Here is a 22,110-nt window from a genome sequence, read left to right on the forward strand (position 1 = left end):
GGTTTCGTGGTTATTTTGGTAATTTTGAGGTTTTGGAGTATTTTGGTCATTTTTAAAGATTTTAGAGTACTTTGGTCATTTGCACTTTAGGGGCATTTTGGTAATTTTGATAATTGGGTAATTGGATGGGTTGGGGTTTACCCATAATAATTGGGTTGGGTTGGGTTTAGGTTATAAATAATTAGTTGAATGGGTTTTAATGAATAAATGGGTTTTATATGCCCAACCCAATTAAAATATTAAATTATATTTTAATATTGTTTGTCCTCGAGTCTCATCTTACATTTTTTTAGCTATTACATTAAAATATATTAAATTAGTTTGAAGTATTAAATTCAATTAAATTTTGTTAATTTGGGGGTATTTTGGTAATTTTTTGGAGTATTAAATTCAATTAAATTTTGTTAATTTGGGGTATTAAATTATAAATAAATTTTGTTAATTGGGTAATTGGGTGGGTTGAGGTTTACCCATAATTTTTGGGTTAGGTTGAGTTGGGTTTGGGTTAGAAGCAATTAGTTAAATGGGTTTTAATGAGTAAATGAGTTTCATAATTTGGTGATATTAGTTAGTCTCTTTTACAAGGAGAATTATAATTTAATAGTGATTATTCAATATTTTAAGAATATAGTGATATATTCATATGGTATTTCTTATTTTTATGTAATAATTATTTTTACTAATGTAAAATAAGAGAGCACAAAGTCGTTTTATTTAGAGAACACTTAATAATTTTTCATAATTTGGTGATATTAATTAGTCTCTTTTATGAGGAGAATTATAATTTAAATCTCTCCTTTAGTTTGTTGTAACAATTGAATTATCAAAATAAAAAATAATCTACCAAAGTATTTTGAGGAAAAAAACACACTATAAATTACTTATTATCATCACTTTTTTCTTTTCTTTTCTTTTTTTTTTTGGTTTGAGGGGTGTCTTTGTCAACAATTTTTTTTGAAGTTTTTTTTTTTATAATTTATTTATTTACGTATTACTTTTTAAAACATCAATTATTTTTAATAATGAATAATATCTCCAAAAAAAACTCGATATGTATTAAATATTATTATGTATAAAATGCTTAAAGAAGAGTACTAGTAGTTTAGTGGTAAGCCAAGCGTGGAGTAATATGTTGCCCAAGTTCGAACCCTAATAAACACATTTAATTTTTTTTTTCTCTCTTTATAACATAAAACTACGTCGTTTTATACAATAACTTAAAAAAAAAAAAAAAAAAAAACCCTAATCTCTACATTTCTCACTTCAGCCGCCTCATTATTTTCTCATCTCTCACAAGCAAACCTCTCTCTCTCTCTCTACTCGTTTCTAGATTAATCTATTCCGATCACTCCACCACCCGATCGCACACACAACTCACCGGATTCGTCACTGGAGCTTGGAAACCCCGTCAGCTTGGTGTCGCCGCCATCCCAAGGTTTTTTTTTTTTTTTTTTTTTGTTGTTGGTGATTTGCCTTCTTTTTTTTTTTTTCCAATTTGGAAGAGATGCTTTTTTGACAGGGCAAAGAACTGTACCAAACGCCAACAGGCACTGCCGCACTGGTTAGTCTCTTCTTTAATACTTGTACAATATGTTTACCTATTCAACGTTTAGATGACTCTACCCAAACTCTGTTGGCTCATCCTAGCATAAATTCCCCACTATCACACACTTCTTATAACTACTACTTTTATATTTATATACTTATTTATGCTTCTGTCACAACCACAGGTGTCAATTTGTTTAATTTCTTAAAATTTAGATGTTTGAAAACTCCTACGCTAGAATCAGCCTTTTTATTAAATATTAATGCAATACGAAGCTACCACACAGTTTTAATTTATTAATCCATGTCTTTTTCTCATACCAAACGAGTAAATAAAGTTGTCACTTGCTATACAAAGTTGGTTAAGCTCAATTAATTTCACTAGTGTTTGCCTATTTTATTTCCAACCTGCGGCACATCAAGCCAATGAGGAAATAATATATACTTGCATGCTTTATGACACCCATTTCTTATTTTGTTTTTCACACAATTTGAAGCCAAACCTTGGTCAGTAGGTATGATTTAAGCATATTAATTAAACTAATCGGCAATATGAAATCCATAAAATGAGCACAGTATTTTACTCCTTGACAATACTGGCTACCTTAAATTTATGTGTGTTGCTTCATGCATACACATCTCAAGCACACAGCTAAAAAAAACAAAGCCCATGGGTGATGTTATATGAATTATCTTGAAGTTAATATTGAGATACTTCGAAATGGCGGTGGCTTTGTTTTATTAATGACTGCGTTAGAATGGTGCTGGTATTTGTGTTTGGTTTTAATTAAATATGCTTGGAATTTTTATATCATAGTCTGGAATTCTTTTTCATTCTTTCCAAAAGATCTAGAAGAACTGGAGCCTATATTGTAGTTGCTTACAGCAGCAAGCAAGTCTGCCTCCTTTGCAATCACTTGAGAAGTAAGGCAGATATATTTCCAAGTTTCAATTTTTTACTTGATTTCAAATTTTGAAATACTAGTTTTGTTAAGTTTTTTACTTTTATTTTGTTTTATTTATACAAGATTTTATTTTAACTTAAGACTTAAATTTCATCCCTTGTCCTCTAACTCTATAAAAACTATGGTAAAACTGCTTAGGTAGGTTTTGATTTAGGGTTTGGATCAATATGGTTAGGGCTATTGCACGCACCATGCAATTACCATCAATTATCACCTTTGAATTCGGAGTTAAAAAAAGAAAAGAAAAAAGAAAAAAAGCAGTGTAGGCCACTGCCACATGTTAATCATCTCTAGAATGGTGGAACTTTTAGTGAAATATCCACATATGCTAACCCATCCCAGAGAAATAGCCCAATAGCACAATGCCTACTAAACTTGGCTGCATAATTTAACTTATATGTTTAATAAAAGTTGACATTTCCCCACTATTATATGAACTTCTTTGAAAGTTTGTTTACAGGATGCCATAGGTTTGAAATTCTTTCGTATCTATTAAAAAAAGAGTGAGTAGACGACTCCACCTGCAGCATTATGGATGGAGCTTGCTACTAATTGGGCCTTAAGACCTAAGCCTGATTAATTAAATGTTTAGGATTTATTTATTTAATTGGTTTATTTTCTTTTCCTATTTGGCTTAGGAGTTTAATTCCTTTTCTTACTAGGGTAGTAAAATTATTTTCTATTCCTACTAGGATAAGAAGATTGCAACTCTATTTAAGGAACCCTGGGTTCAGTTTTATTATACAGTTTAATTGATTAATGAAATATCTCATGGAAATTTTTCAATGGTCTGGTTTTAACTTTAACCAACACTAGGTGTCTAGGTATTTTTTAATCTTTCATTTTCTATTCTTCAATTTTGTTGTTGCATCTGTGTTCAATCTTTCCAAAACCTATCAATGGATTCCTTATGCACATGGAGTAGTGCTTCATCAGTATTTTTCTTACATACGTTGGTAGTTTTGTAAAACTTTATCTTATAATTTTTCTGTGTGATGTGACATATGGGCCTTGGACCAAATGGCACCTCTCCTCATAAATAAAGGCGTGGGGATGGGGTCAAGGATCAATATCAGTAATGTGTGTTTGTATCTACCTGTAAATTTATTTGATGGGTCAAGCTTCATGGAAAATAATGTATGCCATTTGCTTGGAAATAAATTGCTATTAGGTCTATCAGATTTATGCATTTGAATTTCACATATAGTGTATGCAGCTAAATGAAATAGCTCATAGGCTTGCCTAAATCCAAAAAGATTACACAGTCCTTGTGCATGATAAAAATACTTAAAAAAGGCATCTTAGATGTTCAAAATGTTAACCTTGGACTCAAGATCTTTGACTCTTCTCTTGGCAAAAAGGCCTTTTGACACATGTACAGATTGGTCTTGCAAGCCCACATGGGGAAATAAGATCTCATATAAAGTTTTTGTAGAGCCTATACAGGCTTAATTGTTGATGTTGATGATTCTAGGATCACTTCTGTGTCTTTATATCATCTACTTAGTGACTCTTGGCACAATTGAATCGATGTTTTTAATTTGTTGCATATGCATTTAACTGGATAAGTAATGGTTTTAGTTTTTGTTTCTAAAAAACTACTACATTCTACTTGAGAGAGAATATTTCCTCTTGAATTTCTGTTCGAAAAGGTGTTAGAATATTTCTTCGAATTTGCAATTATTATTCTGAATGCTGATCAAAGTATGTATTTTTGTGCTTCTATTCCAGGTCCTAGAAAGGGTTATTAAGTATCGGTGGAATGCATTGCCTGTGGAATAGCGAGATGTAATGTAAAATTACATATCTGATGTCATTGTGCAGGTGCAGCTCATATAGTGATATTTTTTCTCCCCAGGAGAGGAGTTTTGTTAGTTTGTGTCTTTTCTGTTGGCATCACATGCTTTCACAACAATATTTATTCTTACCTTTTAATTTTTCTTGCACAGCTTTCTAGTAATGAGGCCTCTTTTCGAATTGAACGATTGTATGTCAACAAACTCAATGTTGTATTGGTTTAGGTAGATTCTTCTTTATCCCCCTAAGTTTTGTTTAACTGATGATAACTGTAGCCCTTGGTATTTTGTAATTTGTTGTAGCAAGCATGCATGATGGTTTATGACAGCTGGGAGATGCTTATTTTATTTTATTTTATTATTTTGGATGGAGGCATGTTTTGCTTGTTTGTAGCTTTAGCTGAGCAACAGTGACTGCGTGCTCCTTTGCAGTCATTCTTGTTAAATTACCACTTGTCTCAAAAACTTAAGTTGTTAGGAATTGGTGAATTTAATCATTTAACTATAATTCTAACATTTCCATTCACGTGTGGATTCAAACTCCCCCTTAATGGTATCAAAGCCAACCAAGTATCCCATCGTTGTATGGCCTTATAAACAACTATAAAAACCTTATATTGTGATTGGAATAGTTCTTTTGGGTTGTAATGCAAACTTGGATAACAATATTTCTTGTTTCGTTATAGAAAACTCTTTGAAGGAGAACCCAACCTTCTTTTAGGCTAGACTAGGGACTCCTTCAATTTAAATTTTAGATTTTTTTAACACTCCTTCCATCAATGAGTTATATAGGTAGCTATTGTTTAAGTATTCATGTACAACATAAAAATGAGGATGGTGTGGCTATGAAAGAAATTACACCATCTCACATTTACAAAGGGCATTAGAAGCTTCCTATGGGTTCTTGATAGTGGAAAAGTGGAGGAAAAGGGGTTGGAGTTTCAGTTTTAGAGGGGTTTTGTAAAGGGGAAAGAGAGAGGGAGAAATGCCTAAAAAAAGAGAAGGGAATTTTTGTACTTGAATTTTCCAAAGGGAGTGGGGGTATTTTGACAAGTGGGGTGGGGGGGAGGTGACATACCCACTTAGCTGCCCCTCTCAAATAGGCTGCTTGAGGGGTGTGGTACCTCTACATCACCTAATCTTATCCACTTGTCTTTATATTGTTGTCAGTGATCCTATAGATTGGGCTAGGGACATTCAGGTAATCCCAAATTTATTATTTTGAAAATCACATTAAGTTAGTTGGTGCATTACTGCATTGTATTGTATTTATCTATGCAAATCATCTACTTACTTCCAACTCTATCTTTCCCGCTTTTAACTATTTTTTTTCTTATTAATTTTCTTAACTTATTGTTACACTTTCTCAAACATTTCATCCTCCCTTTTAAACCTTTTTGACTCTATGCGTGTGTTTAAGTGAATTGTGAATTTTCTATAGAACTAACTTTGTTTGGTTGCTGGGAAAATTGAGTAGAAAAGGAGGGGAAAATAGAATTCATGACACATGTTTAGTGTTTTGTGTGTGTGTGTTTGTGTGTGTGTGTGTGTGTGTTTTGAAAAATTTGGGAAATTAAACTTACCTATGCTGAAATTGTTGTGAAATGAGAACTGTGAAAGAGTAAGGAAGGATGGTTATACAAAGAATGTTTTAGTTTCTGGTTTTGGGAATGGTAATTATGCTATTATGGTTGCCAGTCTTAATGAATAATGTTTCTTTTTATTCTGTTGTTGTATCTAACTCGGTTGATTTCCATTGCAGGTGCTTTGAAGGTACCCTTTCTGTTCTTAACAAATGGTAAGTCATTTAAGTGATTCAGTTTGTGATTCATCAATAGAAATTTTAGGAGCTACTAAGACGATGATGGGCTTATTGTAAAGATATATGTGATTATGGGGTTATTAGTTATGGTTTGTGAGGTTGATATTGACAAATATGCAATGCCGTATATTGAACCTTATGGGGTTATTAGTTATGGTTTGTGAGGTTGTTGTTCAATTTGTTGTCAATTTCTCATATTTTGTCTAAGTAAATACATATAGTAGTGGTGGGTTGTTGTTTAGGAGTAAGCGGGTGGCTTGCATGGAGAGAAATGGAGAGAAAAGGTGGAGTATTTTCTATTAGGAGTGTTTTTTGTTTTTTAAACTCAATGTGCAATGGTGAAATTGTAGTGTAGGTGCACCTCATAACATTCTAGACACTTGGAATGTATTATTTTGTGTATAACATTCTAGACATTTGGGATGTAATTATTGATATGGTGTAATTAAATATATTTAGTTTGTTGGTTTAATGTGGTATTGTATTTGCTATTGGAAAATATGAATTGTGGTTCATTACAGGTTTTATAAAATATGTATTGTAGGTACATTTCAGGTGCTATAAAATTAAATTTTTTTTAAAAAAAATGCCCTGTAGCAGCGCTTTGAAAAGCGCTGCAATAGGGTCTTTTTAATTATATTCATTGAAGACCTATGCCAGCGTTTTGAAGAACGCTGGAATAGGTGCTGCCTATGCCAGCCTTTTCAAAAGCGCGGGTATAGGTCTTTTAAATTATATTTATTCAAGACCTATGCCAGCGCTTTTGAAAGCGCTGGCATAGGCATTACCTATTCCAGCACTTTAAAAAGCGCTGGAATAGGTCTTAAATGAATATAATTTAAAAGGCCTATACCAGTGCTTTAAAAAGCGCTGGTATAGGGCATGTCCTTTTCCGACGCTTTTGAAAAGCGCTGGTACAGGTCCAGCGACCCTATACCGACTATCACTGCGCGGCGGTTTGAAGCGTCGGGAAAAAAAACGCCGGGATAGGAATTTTCACCCTATCCCAGCGCTTTTTGGGGCTATCCCAGCGGTTTTAAAAACGCTGGGATAGCCCCATTTTTTTGTAGTGTGGGTATTGGGATAAGGATTCAACTGTGAGTTGGTATAAGGTACTGGGATTCCTTTACTTATAACCGCTTGTTTGGATAATAGTGGATTATCGGGAGTGGTGACCTTAAAATCACTCAGTGGGGTTTTTGCCTCGAAGGTTTTCTCCATTCGTAAACAAATCACTATGTCAATTTATTTTCCGTTGCATTTTAGTTATTTAGTGATTTGTTTGTGTTACCACGGTCATTGTATGTAATTGAACCAAATTAATTCACTTGGCTAATTAATTGGTTAATTCATCACAAGGGGTCAATACATTTTTGGCCTATCATAAGTTTTTTATTTCGTGAATATACATACTCTCTTTAGGTAATTGTGAATGTGTTTGTTCTTCATTATTTTATCTATATATAATTTAATTGTGTTTTGAGTAATGAAGTCAATATCGTGTCATATCAGCCGGTATAGCCCGAATTTATCGTATCGGAGTTTAGACCGGTATAGAAATACTGGTATTTTGTACCGGACTATATATCGATCATACCAGAGTTGTTTCGGCCTTATTAGAGCAAATACCGAATTTCGGCCAATAAATGGATATATGATGAAACACTTTTTTCTCTCTCCTCACAATTTCTAACTGAAGGTGATTGGCAGCACCGGTTATTCATTGAGGTTGCAAGTTATTGATGCTATAAATGGGGAGAGAGAGAGAGAGAGAGAGAGAGAGAGAGAGAGAGAGAGAGAGAGAGAGAGAGAGAGAGCTCTGTAATGGAGCGTAGAAGGTATTCGAAAAGACAAAATTTGAAAGTAGGAAATGAGTAAATAAAGTGTGAAAAAGAGATAAGACTGTATCAAAAACTATGTGAATTCAGTGGTGAATAAGAACATGGAAAATTGGAATCCAGGCTGTAACGTGTGGAGCATAACAAAGTAAAGAAAATTAAATTAAATCTTTTTTTAAAGGTGGGGAGAAAGAACCAGGAAGAGGGAAAAACAAATATTTCTTTTTTAGAAGGAAGAGGGAAAAACATATTAATTATGTTGAGCTTGGGCTTTTTATTTTTTTCAGGATGGCTTGGGCTAATATATTAGTAATTTAGTATGTATAATATGTAGTATGCCTAGCAAAAAAAAATCGTATAGTATGGAATATAATAAAAACCAAATTATATTAACTAATTCAATAATTACTAAAATAGTAGATTAGTTTTATAAAAGTTTATTTTCTATAGAAGTATAGTATATAATTATATAATATTTAAATTATTTATTTTATATGTCAATAAAAATAACTTTAATTACATTTAATTATATATATTTATAAAAATAGTACTAATATGAAATGGTATACCAGTATTAACCGGTACCGAAATATATCATTTCCTTAACCAAACCAAAACGGCCTTTGATAAAAAATTGACTCTTAATCAAGATTATATAATCTTGATTAAGAATTGAATCAATCAATTGATAGTTCAAGTCATGGGGTCTAAATCAGTATTTTTCATTCTCCTTTTGGATGGAAGAAGTTGCCCCAAGATATTCACTTTAATTGTTTTAACAAAACTACTTTCCAAGAACAAGAAATAATGGACCCATTTAAGGAAAACAGAATCATATATCAATATTCAAACCTTCAGCATTTGTTATCCTTTAGTCACCTCACAACACTACGCGTCAAAGTTTAATTTTTTTTAATGGAATGTAAGATCCTAATTGTAACATGTCGCGCGCATGCGTATATATAATCTAGACCTTGAAATGCGGGGAGAGCTCACGGAGCATGTGGGTGATTTAGAATATAATTAATTTTTGGTCTTGTTTTTGGTTTCCTGGCCTAATTAGTCTTTTGCAACCTTCCTCACTTGGCATCCAATAAAATAAAATTATGAAAAAAAAAAAAAAAAACTTTTCCACTTGAAGAGTTATGGTAATGATAATTGCCCCACCCTCCATCATCCTCGACAACTTATCCAAAAGTTTTAATAATGAATAGTAGTACCTCAATACACTTATTAAGGTAATGTTCATTAACATATCAAATAATAATTATTTTTTAATCATTGCTTTTTTTTCTTCTTTTCTCTCTCCTCGAGTTCCCAAATAGTTCTTTGCAAGGGTTTGTCACGGGAAGATCTGAGCACATGTTGTACGTGGTTGATGCCTTAATGGAGCAGCATACCCAAGTTTGTTCCATCCCACGATGGCATATTCCTAGCATTCAACTTGAAGCTCCTAGTGGGTTCTAGTTAGCTCAAGTAATAAAGTCTCTAATGATTTTATAAGAGATATGGGGTTTAATCACCATCTATACTAAAAACTGATTGTTGTCTTGGTCTGATGATAAAGAGCTATCATCAAGAGCAAACATCGTAAGTTGAAACTCTCTTAGAAAAAAAACTTGAAGCTCCCACATGGTGGTGGAGCCAGAAAGTATTTTCAAGGGAAGCTAAGCTAAATACACACACATAAAATATGTTCATAATACATATAGCAAGTCTTTACATGTCTAAAAATATACAAGCCAAGTCACTAGCTAGGAATGCCCTGGCTAAACATTCCCACTTTTAAGTAAATTCAAGGTTTGAAGCAGCATGTCATTAGTAAGGGACATCCCAATACGTATATATAATGGATGCATTCATAATAACATAACTAAATTTTACATTAGAAATCAACCTCTGGAACCCTCCTCCCTTTTTGGTCTTGGGATTGACTGTGAATTAATTTTTTTGCTACTAAGTACAAACATAGGTCGAGTTGAAGTGCTCCAGATATTGTATTATCAAATGGGAATACATCTATTCTACTTATTGACAAAGAGATTTCGTTTAAAAACAAAAGGCCTTGCAAAACGGGTCAAGTTGGGGGGAATGTGCAGATTAGCGGTGTGGATGGCATCAATATAGTAAGTTAGGCATTGTTTGAAAGTATAAAGGAAACTAACAACTCGAGTTTTTGAAACTCGAGATATACATAAAAACTCGAGTCTCAGAAACTTGTTTTATGCTCGCTTTGCACTCGCTGAGTTGGACAAAATGCCACCTGGATCTCAAGTCTTAAAAACTCGTTTTACATGACATAAAAATCGAGTCTATAAAACTCGAGTTCAACTAATGCTTATTTTTTAAATATCTTATCCTACGCATGGAACTCGAGTCTATAAGACTCGAGTTCCACTGGACAAATTAATAGATCTCGAGTCTTATAGACTTGAGTTCCACTGGACAATATATTAAAACATAGCCCGTGGCATGTTAACTCACAGAGACTCTCTCACATTAACACTCACAGAGAAAACCTAAAAACAGAGCTCCTCTCAGCCTCACTAACTCTCTCACACCACATTGCCTCTCACTCTCACAAAACCACATTGTCCACTCTCATTGCTCTTCCCTCTCAGCAAATTCATATCTCAAGTAAGGGTTTGCATAATTTGATTGTCATTGTAGTTGGGTATGTTGTCTATGGGTGTGGGTTAAAGAGTTTTACCATTTATTTGTTAGATAGTTAATTTATTTTGTTTTGTTAGTGTTAATTTTTTGAGTATTTATTTGCATAGTTTTTGTTATCAAAATTTTACGACTATGTGATTTAACTAACATAGTACTTGACTTGAACAATGGGAAATGGGGCACTCTATAATCAGGCTTGAATATATTCAGCCTTAAGATTGCATTACTTTTTTCCCCCACTTTACGACTATGTGATTTAACTAACATAGTACTTGACTTGAACAGGTTCACAATGCCTGATATTGTTATAATCATATACCACGGTGGTCCGCTTAAGAATCCCAATGCGAACAAGGGATTGCCATTTGAGGGGCTAGGTATGAAGACCTATTATACCCAAATTGATCGTAGGTTGAAGATTGTTGACGAATTGAAGATGTTTGTCATGGAAGAGTTGTGTAAGAATCCTGATGCATACAACATGCAAATTACTTATCGTATGCCAAATGAAATCATGAAGCACCGGATTAATTACAAGTATATGGTGATAGAAAAAGACAAACATGTAAAGATCATGTTTGACAAGTTGGAGAGTATAGCTAAAGTAAGTAACATTGAGTTGTACATACAGTTGGAGCCGTGTGCAGTATGGCAAGAGGATATCTAACAAACAACCACAAGCTTACAAGTTGCGATTCCAGATGCTCAATATGAGTATTCTACACATGTAGAGGATGATGATGTTCATGCCGATGGTGATGATGATGATGATGATGATGATGACAACGACGACGACGGCTATGTTGATGAGATTACTGCCGTTAACAATGATGATGACGACAACGACTATGTTGATGAGACTACTGTCGTTAACAATGATGATGACGATGATGATGACGACTATGTTGATGAGAATCTTGCCATTAACGGTGAAGATTTTGCCGATAAAGATGACTATGAAGACATGAATGACAGATGGGACTTTCGAGACTTTGAGGACTTTGAGAGGGACATTGATGACGATGAGACATTGGACGGTGGTGAACCTGATGCAGACAATGTTATTAGTGTCCAAAACATTACAAACACAATCCCTGCCTACGCACCTCCAGCGTTGTCATTCTCTGCAAATACTTGGGAAAATATGGTTGATCCTTCGCATATTGAGATGTCATTTGTGTCTACTTGGAGAGAGGGGATGAATTTGTGCAAAGGGTTGACTTTTGCCAGTAAAGTGGAGGTGAAGTGCGAATTAACAATTTGTGCCCTCAAGAAAAACAAACACTTTAAGATCACTAGGTCGACGAGGAAAAATCTTTGTGCAAAATGCGTGCATGAGTCATGCAAGTGGTATGTCTACGCAGTTATGAAGCCCGAGCTCCAAAATCTATGGATGGTCACCGTGTATGTGGGTCCTTACACGTGTATACCGTCTGGGGTGCGAAATGATGGTAGAATGATGAGTTGTAATTTTATTGCATCATAAATCCATAACAAGTTACGTGAGGATCACACTACTCAAATTAAGCATTTCAGATCTCTGATAGAGTCGAAATATAATGGCCATAAGCCTTCTTACTACAAGGTATCGGATGCGAAACAAAAGGCGATTGCGTTTATGTTTGGAGATTGGGAAGAGTCTTACCAAAAGCTGCAAAAGTTGCTAATGGCATATATTGATCAGGACCCGACTACCCAGTTTTGCTATCGTGTCACACCCACCGATGAAGATCACACCGTATTGTTGCATTATGTGTTTTGGTCTTTCGATCCATGCATATCAGGATTCAAATACTGCAAGCCGATTATCAGTATTGATGTGATCCATCTGTATGGTAAATATCAGGGAAAGTTGTTGGTCACAATGGCAACCGATGCTAACAACAAGGTATTCCCTCTTGCCTTTGCTGTTGTGGATTGTGAGTCAGGGTCTAGTTGGAGGTGGTTTTTACTATGCCTCAGAGAAACGATTGGCCACTTGATACCTGACGAAGGCATTTGCATAATTTCTGACCGACATCTTGGTATCAAAAACGCCATTGCAAACTAGCCTAGAAGGGATGATGGAAAAGCAGGGGTATTTCATAGATATTGCCTTCGACATGTTGCTAGCAACTTCAACACTCATTTTCAGAACTCGACTCTAAAGTCAGCGGCGTTGAAAGCGAGATATGCTAGTTAGGTAGTTAAATTTGCTACTATAATGGAGTCCATTAAGCAGGTGGAAATTGAGGCCATTAGGAAGAAGAAGAAGGTGACGGGGAGGGATGTAAAGGAAAAGAATCAAGATTATCTTCCATACACATACCTAATGAGCGAGTCTGTGGATATGTGGACCCAGTCACACGATGGTGGGAGACGTTTTGGGGCAATGACAACCAATATATCAGAGTGTTTCAATGGTGTACTGAAAAGTGCACGGGGCCTTCCTATTGCCGCATTAGTTGAGTTCACTTGGAACAAACTTGTTCAATATTTCCACGACCGGCACAAAGAATACCATTATGAGTTGTCAGAGGGTAAGAAATGGAGTGAATATGCCTTATCCACGTGGGATGGAAATAAGCGTAAATCTGATAAACACTATCTCAAGCCATTTAGCAATGAAGAGCTGATATTTCAAGTAGTTACCCAACTCAACACGTGTAGCGTAGGAGGGGGAAACCACAGTTACGAAGTTCGGTTATGGGAAAAAACATGCAGTTGTGGGAAATGGCAAAATACCCGTGTTCACATGTAATTAAAGTATGTGACTATTTATATATTGATTCGACCACGTATATTCACTCATGTTATGGTTTGAACCATGCCCTTAACACTTATGAGCATGCATTTGTGGTTCCTAAGTCACAATCATTATGGAGGGATCCCATGGGGCCAAAGTGGTTGCCTAATCCGGCATTGTTGCGAGCCAAAGGTCGACCAGTGAAGTCAAGAATAAGGAACGAGATGGATGGAGTGAGGAACAAGGATCGAGAACCGGGATGGCGGAGGGAGGACACAGATTTGATAGAGAGTCAACCCAAGCAAACATGTGGACTGTGTCATGCTTCCGAGCATAACCGTAGAAAATGTCCGCAGTCCCGTGGCGCTTCCACAAGCGGCCATGTTCCACACTAGGTAGGTAGATGGCAAAAATTTATGCATCGGTTAAATAATTGTTGTTCATTCGATGTTTACCTAATGTTTACTATCTTGTCTCCTAACGTAAATACTCTACGTTTTTCAGGCATGCTTGCATGGACGACGTTTTTGTCATGCGGACCGCTGATCTTAGGAAAAGTGACTACGTTGTATTGGCTCTATGTGAACTTTTTGATTTTTGTTGAATGTACTTGTAATTCTCTATCCAATGTACCTCTATGAAGATTGTGATTTGAGTAGTATGGTTAGAATTGCAAATTAAGCGTGGTTGGACATGTTTAGAATGGTGATATATTGAGAATGACTTTTGTTGTGATTTGAGTGCATTTACATTGTAAAACTATGGTTATGCAAAGAGCGTAACAATTTCTTTAGTTTGGTGCCTAATGAGAACACCTTTTGATGTAATTTAAGTGCATTTACATTCTCAACTTGTCTACCTCTCAATGAGTATTTGTGAATTACATTCTTAGCTTCTCTATCTATGTTTCCCAGCAGGTGTGTGCACACATTTCAATTTTTGGTTTGCTACATGTTTGGGGGGGGGGGGACAGAGCATTGCTCTCTGCCTGAAACAGAGCATGTTTCTGTTGGGGGGAAAAAATTCCCAGTAAAACTCAAGTTTTAGAGACTCGAGTTCCACTGGGCAATAAACACTGAAACAGGGCATGCCTCTCTGCCTGAAACAAAGCATGCTTATGTTGGGAAAAAAAATATTTTGCCCAGTGAAACTCGAGTTTTAGAGACTCGAGTTCCACTGGGCAATAAACACTGAAACAGGGCATGCCTCTCTGCCTGAAACAGAGCATGCTTATGTTGGGAAAAAAAAATATTTTGCCCAGTGAAACTCGAGTTTTATAGACTCGAGTTCCGCTGGGAAATAAACACTGAAACAGGGCATGCCTCTCTGCCTGAAACAGAGCATGCTTATGTTGGGAAAAAAAATATTTTGCCCAGTGAAACTCGAGTTTTATAGACTCAAGTTCCACTGGGCAATAAACACTGAAACAGGGCATGCCTCTCTGCCTGAAACAGAGCATCCTTATGTTGGGAAAAAAAATATTTTGCCCAGTAAAAATCGAGTTTTAGAGACTCGAGTTCCACTGGGCAATAATCACTGAAACAGGGCATGCCTCTCTGCCTGAAACAGAGCGTGCTTATGTTGGGGAAAAAATATTTTGCCTAGTGAAAATCGAGTTTTAAAGACTCGAGTTCCACTGGGAAATTAAAAAAAATTTCCGAAGAAACTCGAGTCTCTAAGACTCAATTTTTACTCAGCATGTTTCCTCTAGTCCAATACATCTAATTCGGTCTACTGTGGTCCATTTGGTCCGTTTAGTGTAATTTGGTCCCAATTCGGTCCTTGAAATTTACTTTGGTCCTATTTGGTCGACTTTGGTCTTATTCAGTCATTCGGTCAATTTTAGAGACTCGATTTTGGTCAATTTCGATCCATCTTTGTGCACTTACATATATAATGGGAGACAACAGGTTTAGGTTGAGAGACCACTGTGACATTGTGACATTTGGTCCATTCAGTTTAATTTGGTCCCAATTCGGTCCTTGAAATCTACTTTGGTCCTATTTGGTCTACTTTGGTCTTATTCAGTCATTCGGTTCTAATTGGTCTAATTTGGTCCATTCAGACCACTTTGGTCCATTTTGGACAATTTCGATCCATCTTTGTGCACTTACATATATAATTGGAGACAACAGGTTTAGGTTGAGAGCCCTTATTCTAAACCTAAATTTATTAAAACAAATTCTCGAGTTTGGGGGTCAGCTGTCCACCATTGCTACACTGATGTTTGCAGTGCTACATGTGCTGCTCAATAGCTCGGCACTGTTGAACCCTATCTAGTCATATCATTCACACTCACGTCAATACACAAATCTGCATCCTTTTGCAATGCACTGTTTTCAAGGATGCAGAAGACCCCTGAAAAGTTTATGATGCATTTAACACAACTCGGTATTGTCTTGTCAAGTTCATGTCAGATGAAACACAAGCATGCTAAATACTCTTCACATGAATACTGTTCAGCTGAATAGTCATGGCAGTACACTGCAACTACTGCCCAGAACAAGAGAATCTCACTGTGACATTGGGAACATTTGAACAAAAAATTCGTATCGTGGTTTTCCAGCCTGTATTGACATGACAAGCCTGAATATGTTAAATTTGGAATGAGGTTATAAATGCACCACAATTCTTTTCTTATTCCTACACCACTAACTTTGTAGGTTGAGTAAGCTATGAGTCGCAACGCCTCAACATCATCTCGTACACATAGAAACAAGTTTCAATCTACTTCAACAAATGAATTATCACAAGTTCCAGCAGATCAACAACTACAAACATACACAGACCGCTATGGAGGGAAATGGGTTGGAAAGAAGAGAGATTTCGTTAATATGCCAATATACACGTACGAGAGTCTTGGAAGCGTTGGCCACATCATGGTCGGCAAACCTACAAAACTAAGTACATATACCACCGCAATAGAGTTCATCATAGCAGAACCACCATGGTCAACCCTATACGAGAAGAGGTGTGAGTTGGAGGTGTATTATCGATGGCATGGGTTACGAGTTCCTAAGGCACGCTCAGCCAAGTTACCTAGAGATGAACCTGCCAACATACTTGCTCGCCTTGAACAAGAGAACAATCAAATGCAAAGGCGGCTAGACCGTTTTCATGCAATCCAAAAAGCTAGGAAGCATCTAAAGGGGAAGGCGCAAGAGTGAGCCATGAAATCTATTAATGAAATTACTGCGCTAAATGATGAAAATGACATTTCAGACTTCTCAGATTTAAGCAATGATGATTTTCAAAAATTTCTACCTACGAACATTAAACGTTGTTGTTGATGTCTACACGTTTTGTGCAATACAAAATGTTGTTGTTAATGCCTGGCAAATGATCCTATTGTACGTGCACCTTTTGTAAATCTAAAGATGAATTGTTCATTACTTTTGGCTAAGTTTATATGAAATCACTTGCTCATTTTTCCCCTGTTGTTCGTTGTTAGTATGTTATGAAAAGGTGTACTTGTATTAGTGTTTGCAAGAATTATAAGTGCTTGGTGAAAATTATGGTCTAAACTCACATAATGTACACATCTATTTCAACAAGTTAAACTCAAATGGTATGCATATCAGCATATGGATAAAGTCAATTATTTCTCTCTAACTCCTGTCAGTCTCGAACCTTGGATCACTCCCAGCAGACAAAGTCTTAATTGCTTCAATAAAAACATCACACAGTTGGTATTGCCCACCATGAATACACAGTACTTGCTACATCTGAGAATTTTTACGACGCCAAAGTCGCAGTAGTTTTGAATATGGCTCTGTTTAATATTGAGAGTTTGACTTAGACAGTAATATGCTACATAGTTGCAAACTCATGTTCGCATGTATTGAATTGTATATCAACTGATCAACATTCAACATTTCTTTTTCTTTATCTTTTTTATATTTTTATCATTCAAAACACCAATAAATACCAAGCATACTAAAGAATTGATGCCTTCAATAACCACAAGGTCCACAACTTACTCACTGAGGATTTCTTTTTCATATTTTCCCCTTTCATTTTCACAAAATTTTGAACCATCCTATTCTTAAAAAGAGATGTTGATAATAAGTATCCATATTATTACTTTTCTTCTAATGATGGTATCAATTAAAATTTACCATGAATGTTTCACAATCTCAATAGACCCTTCACGTCTAAAACAAATTCAACTAGATTCTCTCGATGTTTCCCCCCCCCCCCCTTCTTCTTCTTTGGTTTATCAAAGGGATTAAAAATAATCTTCCATTCACTAAAAAGGAATCATAAGAAATAAGAATTTACTCGCTTGTCACCTTTACTAAAATATAAGTATTAAAATCTGAAATCCGATAATTGACCAATGAGCAGGAATATATGAATCAACAACGCCACCCTCAATGAGGTGCAAATATATCAATTTGCATTGCTAAGAATCACATTGGCCTAATGTCATCATATTTAATGACTGACATGGAGAGGCTCATATACTGCAACTGGTTTACTGCCATGCGCATATCTCCATTAACTCTGTCTGCAAGTTCCTCAAGAGCAATCTAAAACAATAAATAGTGAAAAATTCAGTGAATATATTATTGCTTAAAATTAATAAAAAGGAGACTCACAAGGCTCAAAAAATAAAATATTACATGTCACAAAACAGCAAAACTATCCACTTCACCACTATAAACTTTTTTTTTTTTTTGTTGATAAGTCACTATAAACATTCACTTAAGCAGCTATGACCAATTACAAATATAAATTAAAGCATTGATGGAGTATTTACCTGATTAACTTGAAGCCCTTCTGCAGTTGCAACTTGCATTAACCTCTTTGCCATCTACCATAAACCAAATTTGGCATTAGTAACTCGGCAATTGGCCGTAGTGGGCTTAAAATGTACAGCGAATATTGCAGAAGCTAGAACACCAAAAATTTATTTTCCATCACATGGGCATATGCATCCCACACACACATACAGAGTCAAGGCATGCCCAATATCAAGGATCACACTGGCCTCCCATTTGTTATGTTCCATACTTAAATGCTATTCGAGATGCATCAACAAAACTAATCCAAATCTCGGATAAAAGTTTCATGTGGGTATCAATGGCAAACTATGAAATGCCAACAAGTGTGCCTGTGTAAAAAGCACAAAGGGAATATTCTAACCATAAGCACTAACTCTAGTCATTTAAACTTCATCACATAAACAAATAACAAGAGAAGGTCAATTCAGCAAATACCACATGAAAGGACAAGATCACAACTACGTTAAATTTCATGCATAAAAAAAAGTACTCTAAAAACAATTATAGAAATTAGAACAAAAACCTGTTGTTTCGTAGGTTTTCGAAAGCTGAGAAGCAAACAGTAGTTCACAAGACTTTTTAGTTTCTGACTGTATCGATCATTACAAATGCAGATAATAGGAATTTTGGAAATCTTGATGCTAGCAATAAGGTCAGCAACTCCACCCCTATCTCCAGCAGACATCCCATCAATGTCGTCCATAATCAGCACAGTTTTTGGATGCTTTGATCTGCAACTTCAACAATAAACTTTAGCAGAAATTTCAAACAATCATATTCTATGCGCTTATGTGAGATATTAATAAATGCAAGACCAACCGATCCATGTTGACACTGAAGGCCTCATTGCTGACAAGTTCCTTTATAGAATTCGCATTGCTTCCAACAATTCCTTTCTCAATTTTGGCATCAGCCTTCCCACCACTGTCACTAGCATTTACCTAATCGAAATAAGGGAGATCATGAGGGCAAATGAAAAATCATACCATTGATTTATATGTCTTGGGGGTGAAACTCATGATCTAGATGCTCAATAGAAATGTGTATCTTGGTAAAAAATTACCCCACCTCTATTGCTTGGAAACCGAGCATCTGACTAACCAACTTTGCAGAGGTAGTTTTTCCTATACCAGGAGTTCCACTTAATAGAACAGCTTTTTTGGCACCAGAATCATTTTGTTTTTTTTCCCTTTTTCTTATTTCCAGTATCAAGAAATTGCTTGTTCCAATTTGTCAACCAGTCATGATGTTGCTTAACCTGCACATCTTTCGATAACTAAATCCTTTCAATTCTTTTTCCAAATTGAGATAAATGAAGATATAAATTTAGTTCCAAAAGCAATGGCAGAAAAATGAGAACTAACACACATACCAGTGACTGATTTCCAATAATATCATTTGGAACCTTTGGCCTATATTTTTCCGTCGATGTTAAGTCACTCTTAGCAACTGTTTTAGTTTTATGCTTAGCTGGGGACACCCCTAAGGTCCAGCCTTTGCCAGATACATTTGTTGCCAACGAGTTGCCAATGCTATCTTCTACAATAATCAATTTGCCAACATAGTAAGAGAAAACAAAGGAATAACACAACTACTTGGTTAAGTCACTATCATAAGCATTTCTATGTCCAAAGACTAAAAATTGATTCGGCCTCCCATTTCCTCCAACATGCTAAAATATCAGGCTCTCCTTGCAAGCTCGAGCAAGATTAATGGAGAAAATATAAGCAAATGACAGTGCACAATTATCTCATCTTTAAAAATCACCATAATAAACATTTGAACAGTCCAATGGACATTTGAACGGTCCAATGGAGCAAAAAAATGCCTTTTTGGAATCACATTCTCCTTAACACACACACACACACACACACACACACACACATTCAAGAAAATACAAGAAATGTGATCTTCGATACCAGCAATGTCTAGGACTAATGCAGAACACAAAGCCTGACATTCTTCTCATTCAACAACATTAGGAATGAAACAATCAAATTATGCCAAATAATAGAATTTACATCTAAATTTGCCCCAAGTACAACCTATATGCTGGAGTGTGCTAATTAGAAAATCTCCAGGTTGGGGTTCAAGTGATAGCCCAGTAGTAATGGTGTCCTTTTTAATGCCCCATGTCTGTAGAGAGACACAAAAAATGAAGAACAAGCAATCGAGAAACCATAACAAGCTCATCAACCTAGAAAAAGTAGGGTTCTGATTTGGTAGCAATTAGAGATTTAATTGACCCAAGAAAAAGAAGGGGGAAAAGGACAAAAGAAGATTCAGATAAATCGTATCAGAAACAGGTTCAGTTAAAATCTAATTTAATTTTTTAATAAGTTATAACGTAATTTTATTAGGGAAAAAGAAAAAGAAAAAGAAAAAAGGAGATTCAATGATCTACCAATTGGAGTACCAAGAGATTATCATAAGTCACTCAACATAATTACTTACTTCAGATCATGTGAGCAATTAAGGCTATTTCAATTATTTAGTTACAACAGCATGGGTCAATGATAGCCCATCTTTAACAAGTAGTTGGAACACTCTTTCCAAATCTGATATTTTGTATTAATCTTTACGCAATCAATGTAAGCTGGAACCATACGCCAAGAATCAAAAGGCTTCTCGCTGGTAAAAGCAAATAGCAGAAAGGCTTACTGTTTGAATCCTTGAAATACTCAATTGATCATAAATTTAGCCTGACACGTTAGATTGACTATGTTTCTTCAGCTTACTTGCTCTTACCTTAACCACACCAGAATCAGCTTGCCGGCCCCAGCCTGCAGCAGAACCTGTTCAATAGTAAAACTATGAGTAATACTCTGTTGTCCCATATTATTTACTAATAAGTTTGCATTTCCAGTTTATGCTATATATATGGTAGCAAGTGCTATCTTTTGCCACCTCCCTCTTTCTGCAGAAAAGTTCTGCCACAATCAGAAATGTTGAAGCTAGTTTTGAAATTTCTGCATCTCTAAATTTATCTAAATGAAAAAGATTCATGTTTGGTGACTTGAAAAGTGAATTTTCCCTATGGAAGGAAAATATTATTGGCTTAGGTGAATCAGCCAAAGATATTCATCTAATATACAAGAAGCTTGGTTAAGAAAATTATGAGAAAGTTTTTGAGAAATAGGAAAAAGTCTAAGTGCCTAATTGACTTTAGATGCAAACAGGCCATAAGAGGAAGATTGTAAAGTCAGTTCACTGGACAGTCATATATCTAAAGCAAAAAGGAATGATTGAAGGGAACAGTCAAGAGGGAGAGCAAAGAGGGCGAGGAACAGATAAAAGATGTAATTTTAGCTGCAAGAAAATTTCTGCATAGTTGATGAGAAAAAGAGGTAATTTATAATAAAGAATTATGGTGTGAGGGAGTCTTGGATTAAAGGATACACCATTAAACCTGAGATTTCATTTAGTGGACCTATTCGAGTATTACAAATTTGCTTTGTTTTCCTATGATGCAAACACGAAGAGGCTATGCAAGATAATAAATGACAACCTACCCCCTTCATTCAAAGCAATTCCTCTTGTTGAAGCTTGAAAGTATCAAATCGATGGAATGTCCTATTAGCAGTAGATAGTAGAAAACATGTTATGTCTTTTTTTTTAATGGGAAAACATGTTATGTTTTGATAGTGTATTAGTACAAAAATTATTTCTTGAATGTTCAATTTCTGAGTTTTAAGTTGTTTTGTTACCGTTTTATTCTTTTTATAAATATAAGTTCCAAGATTAGGGTTCTTGTCTTATGTATAAAAGAAATGCTTGCTAAGCAAAGGTGGAGATTGCTACAAGAAGATGATTCATTACTATACAAGTACTTCAAGGCTAGATATTTCCCACAGTCTAATTTTCTTGAAGCTGTTGAATCACCTAATTGCTCCTTTGTTTGGAGAAGCATAATGGTGGCGCTCCCCATTCTTAAAACTGGCTGCTGTTGGAGGGTTGGA

General features: G+C 35.5%; 1 protein-coding gene and 1 long non-coding RNA gene across 3 annotated transcripts; one reads left to right on the forward strand and one right to left on the reverse strand.

The window, feature by feature from the left end:
- The first annotated feature begins 1,367 nt into the window (after positions 1–1,367).
- On the forward strand, positions 1,368–6,322 carry LOC142639244 (uncharacterized). Of its 2 annotated transcripts, XR_012845148.1 has the most exons (5): positions 1,368–1,435; positions 1,520–1,561; positions 4,242–4,334; positions 4,460–4,531; positions 6,069–6,322. It is a non-coding gene; the product is annotated as an uncharacterized LOC142639244 (long non-coding RNA). The 2 variants fall into 2 exon arrangements; XR_012845147.1 differs by having other exon boundaries at positions 1,420–1,561.
- Positions 6,323–17,629: 11,307 nt separating this feature from the next.
- LOC142639242 (replication factor C subunit 1-like) lies at positions 17,630–19,684 on the reverse strand. The gene is made up of 6 exons (XM_075813385.1): positions 19,524–19,684; positions 19,220–19,409; positions 18,971–19,092; positions 18,675–18,882; positions 18,127–18,180; positions 17,630–17,896 (listed from the first exon to the last, which is right to left on the reverse strand). The coding sequence occupies exons 2-6, from the start codon at positions 19,241–19,243 to the stop codon at positions 17,777–17,779; spliced, it is 528 nt and encodes a 175-aa protein (XP_075669500.1). The 5' UTR covers positions 19,244–19,409; positions 19,524–19,684; the 3' UTR covers positions 17,630–17,776.
- Between the last annotated feature and the right edge of the window lie 2,426 nt (positions 19,685–22,110).

The sequence above is a fragment of the Castanea sativa genome, chromosome 6 (genome assembly GCF_040712315.1).
Source record: "Castanea sativa cultivar Marrone di Chiusa Pesio chromosome 6, ASM4071231v1".
NCBI lineage: Eukaryota > Viridiplantae > Streptophyta > Magnoliopsida > Fagales > Fagaceae > Castanea > Castanea sativa.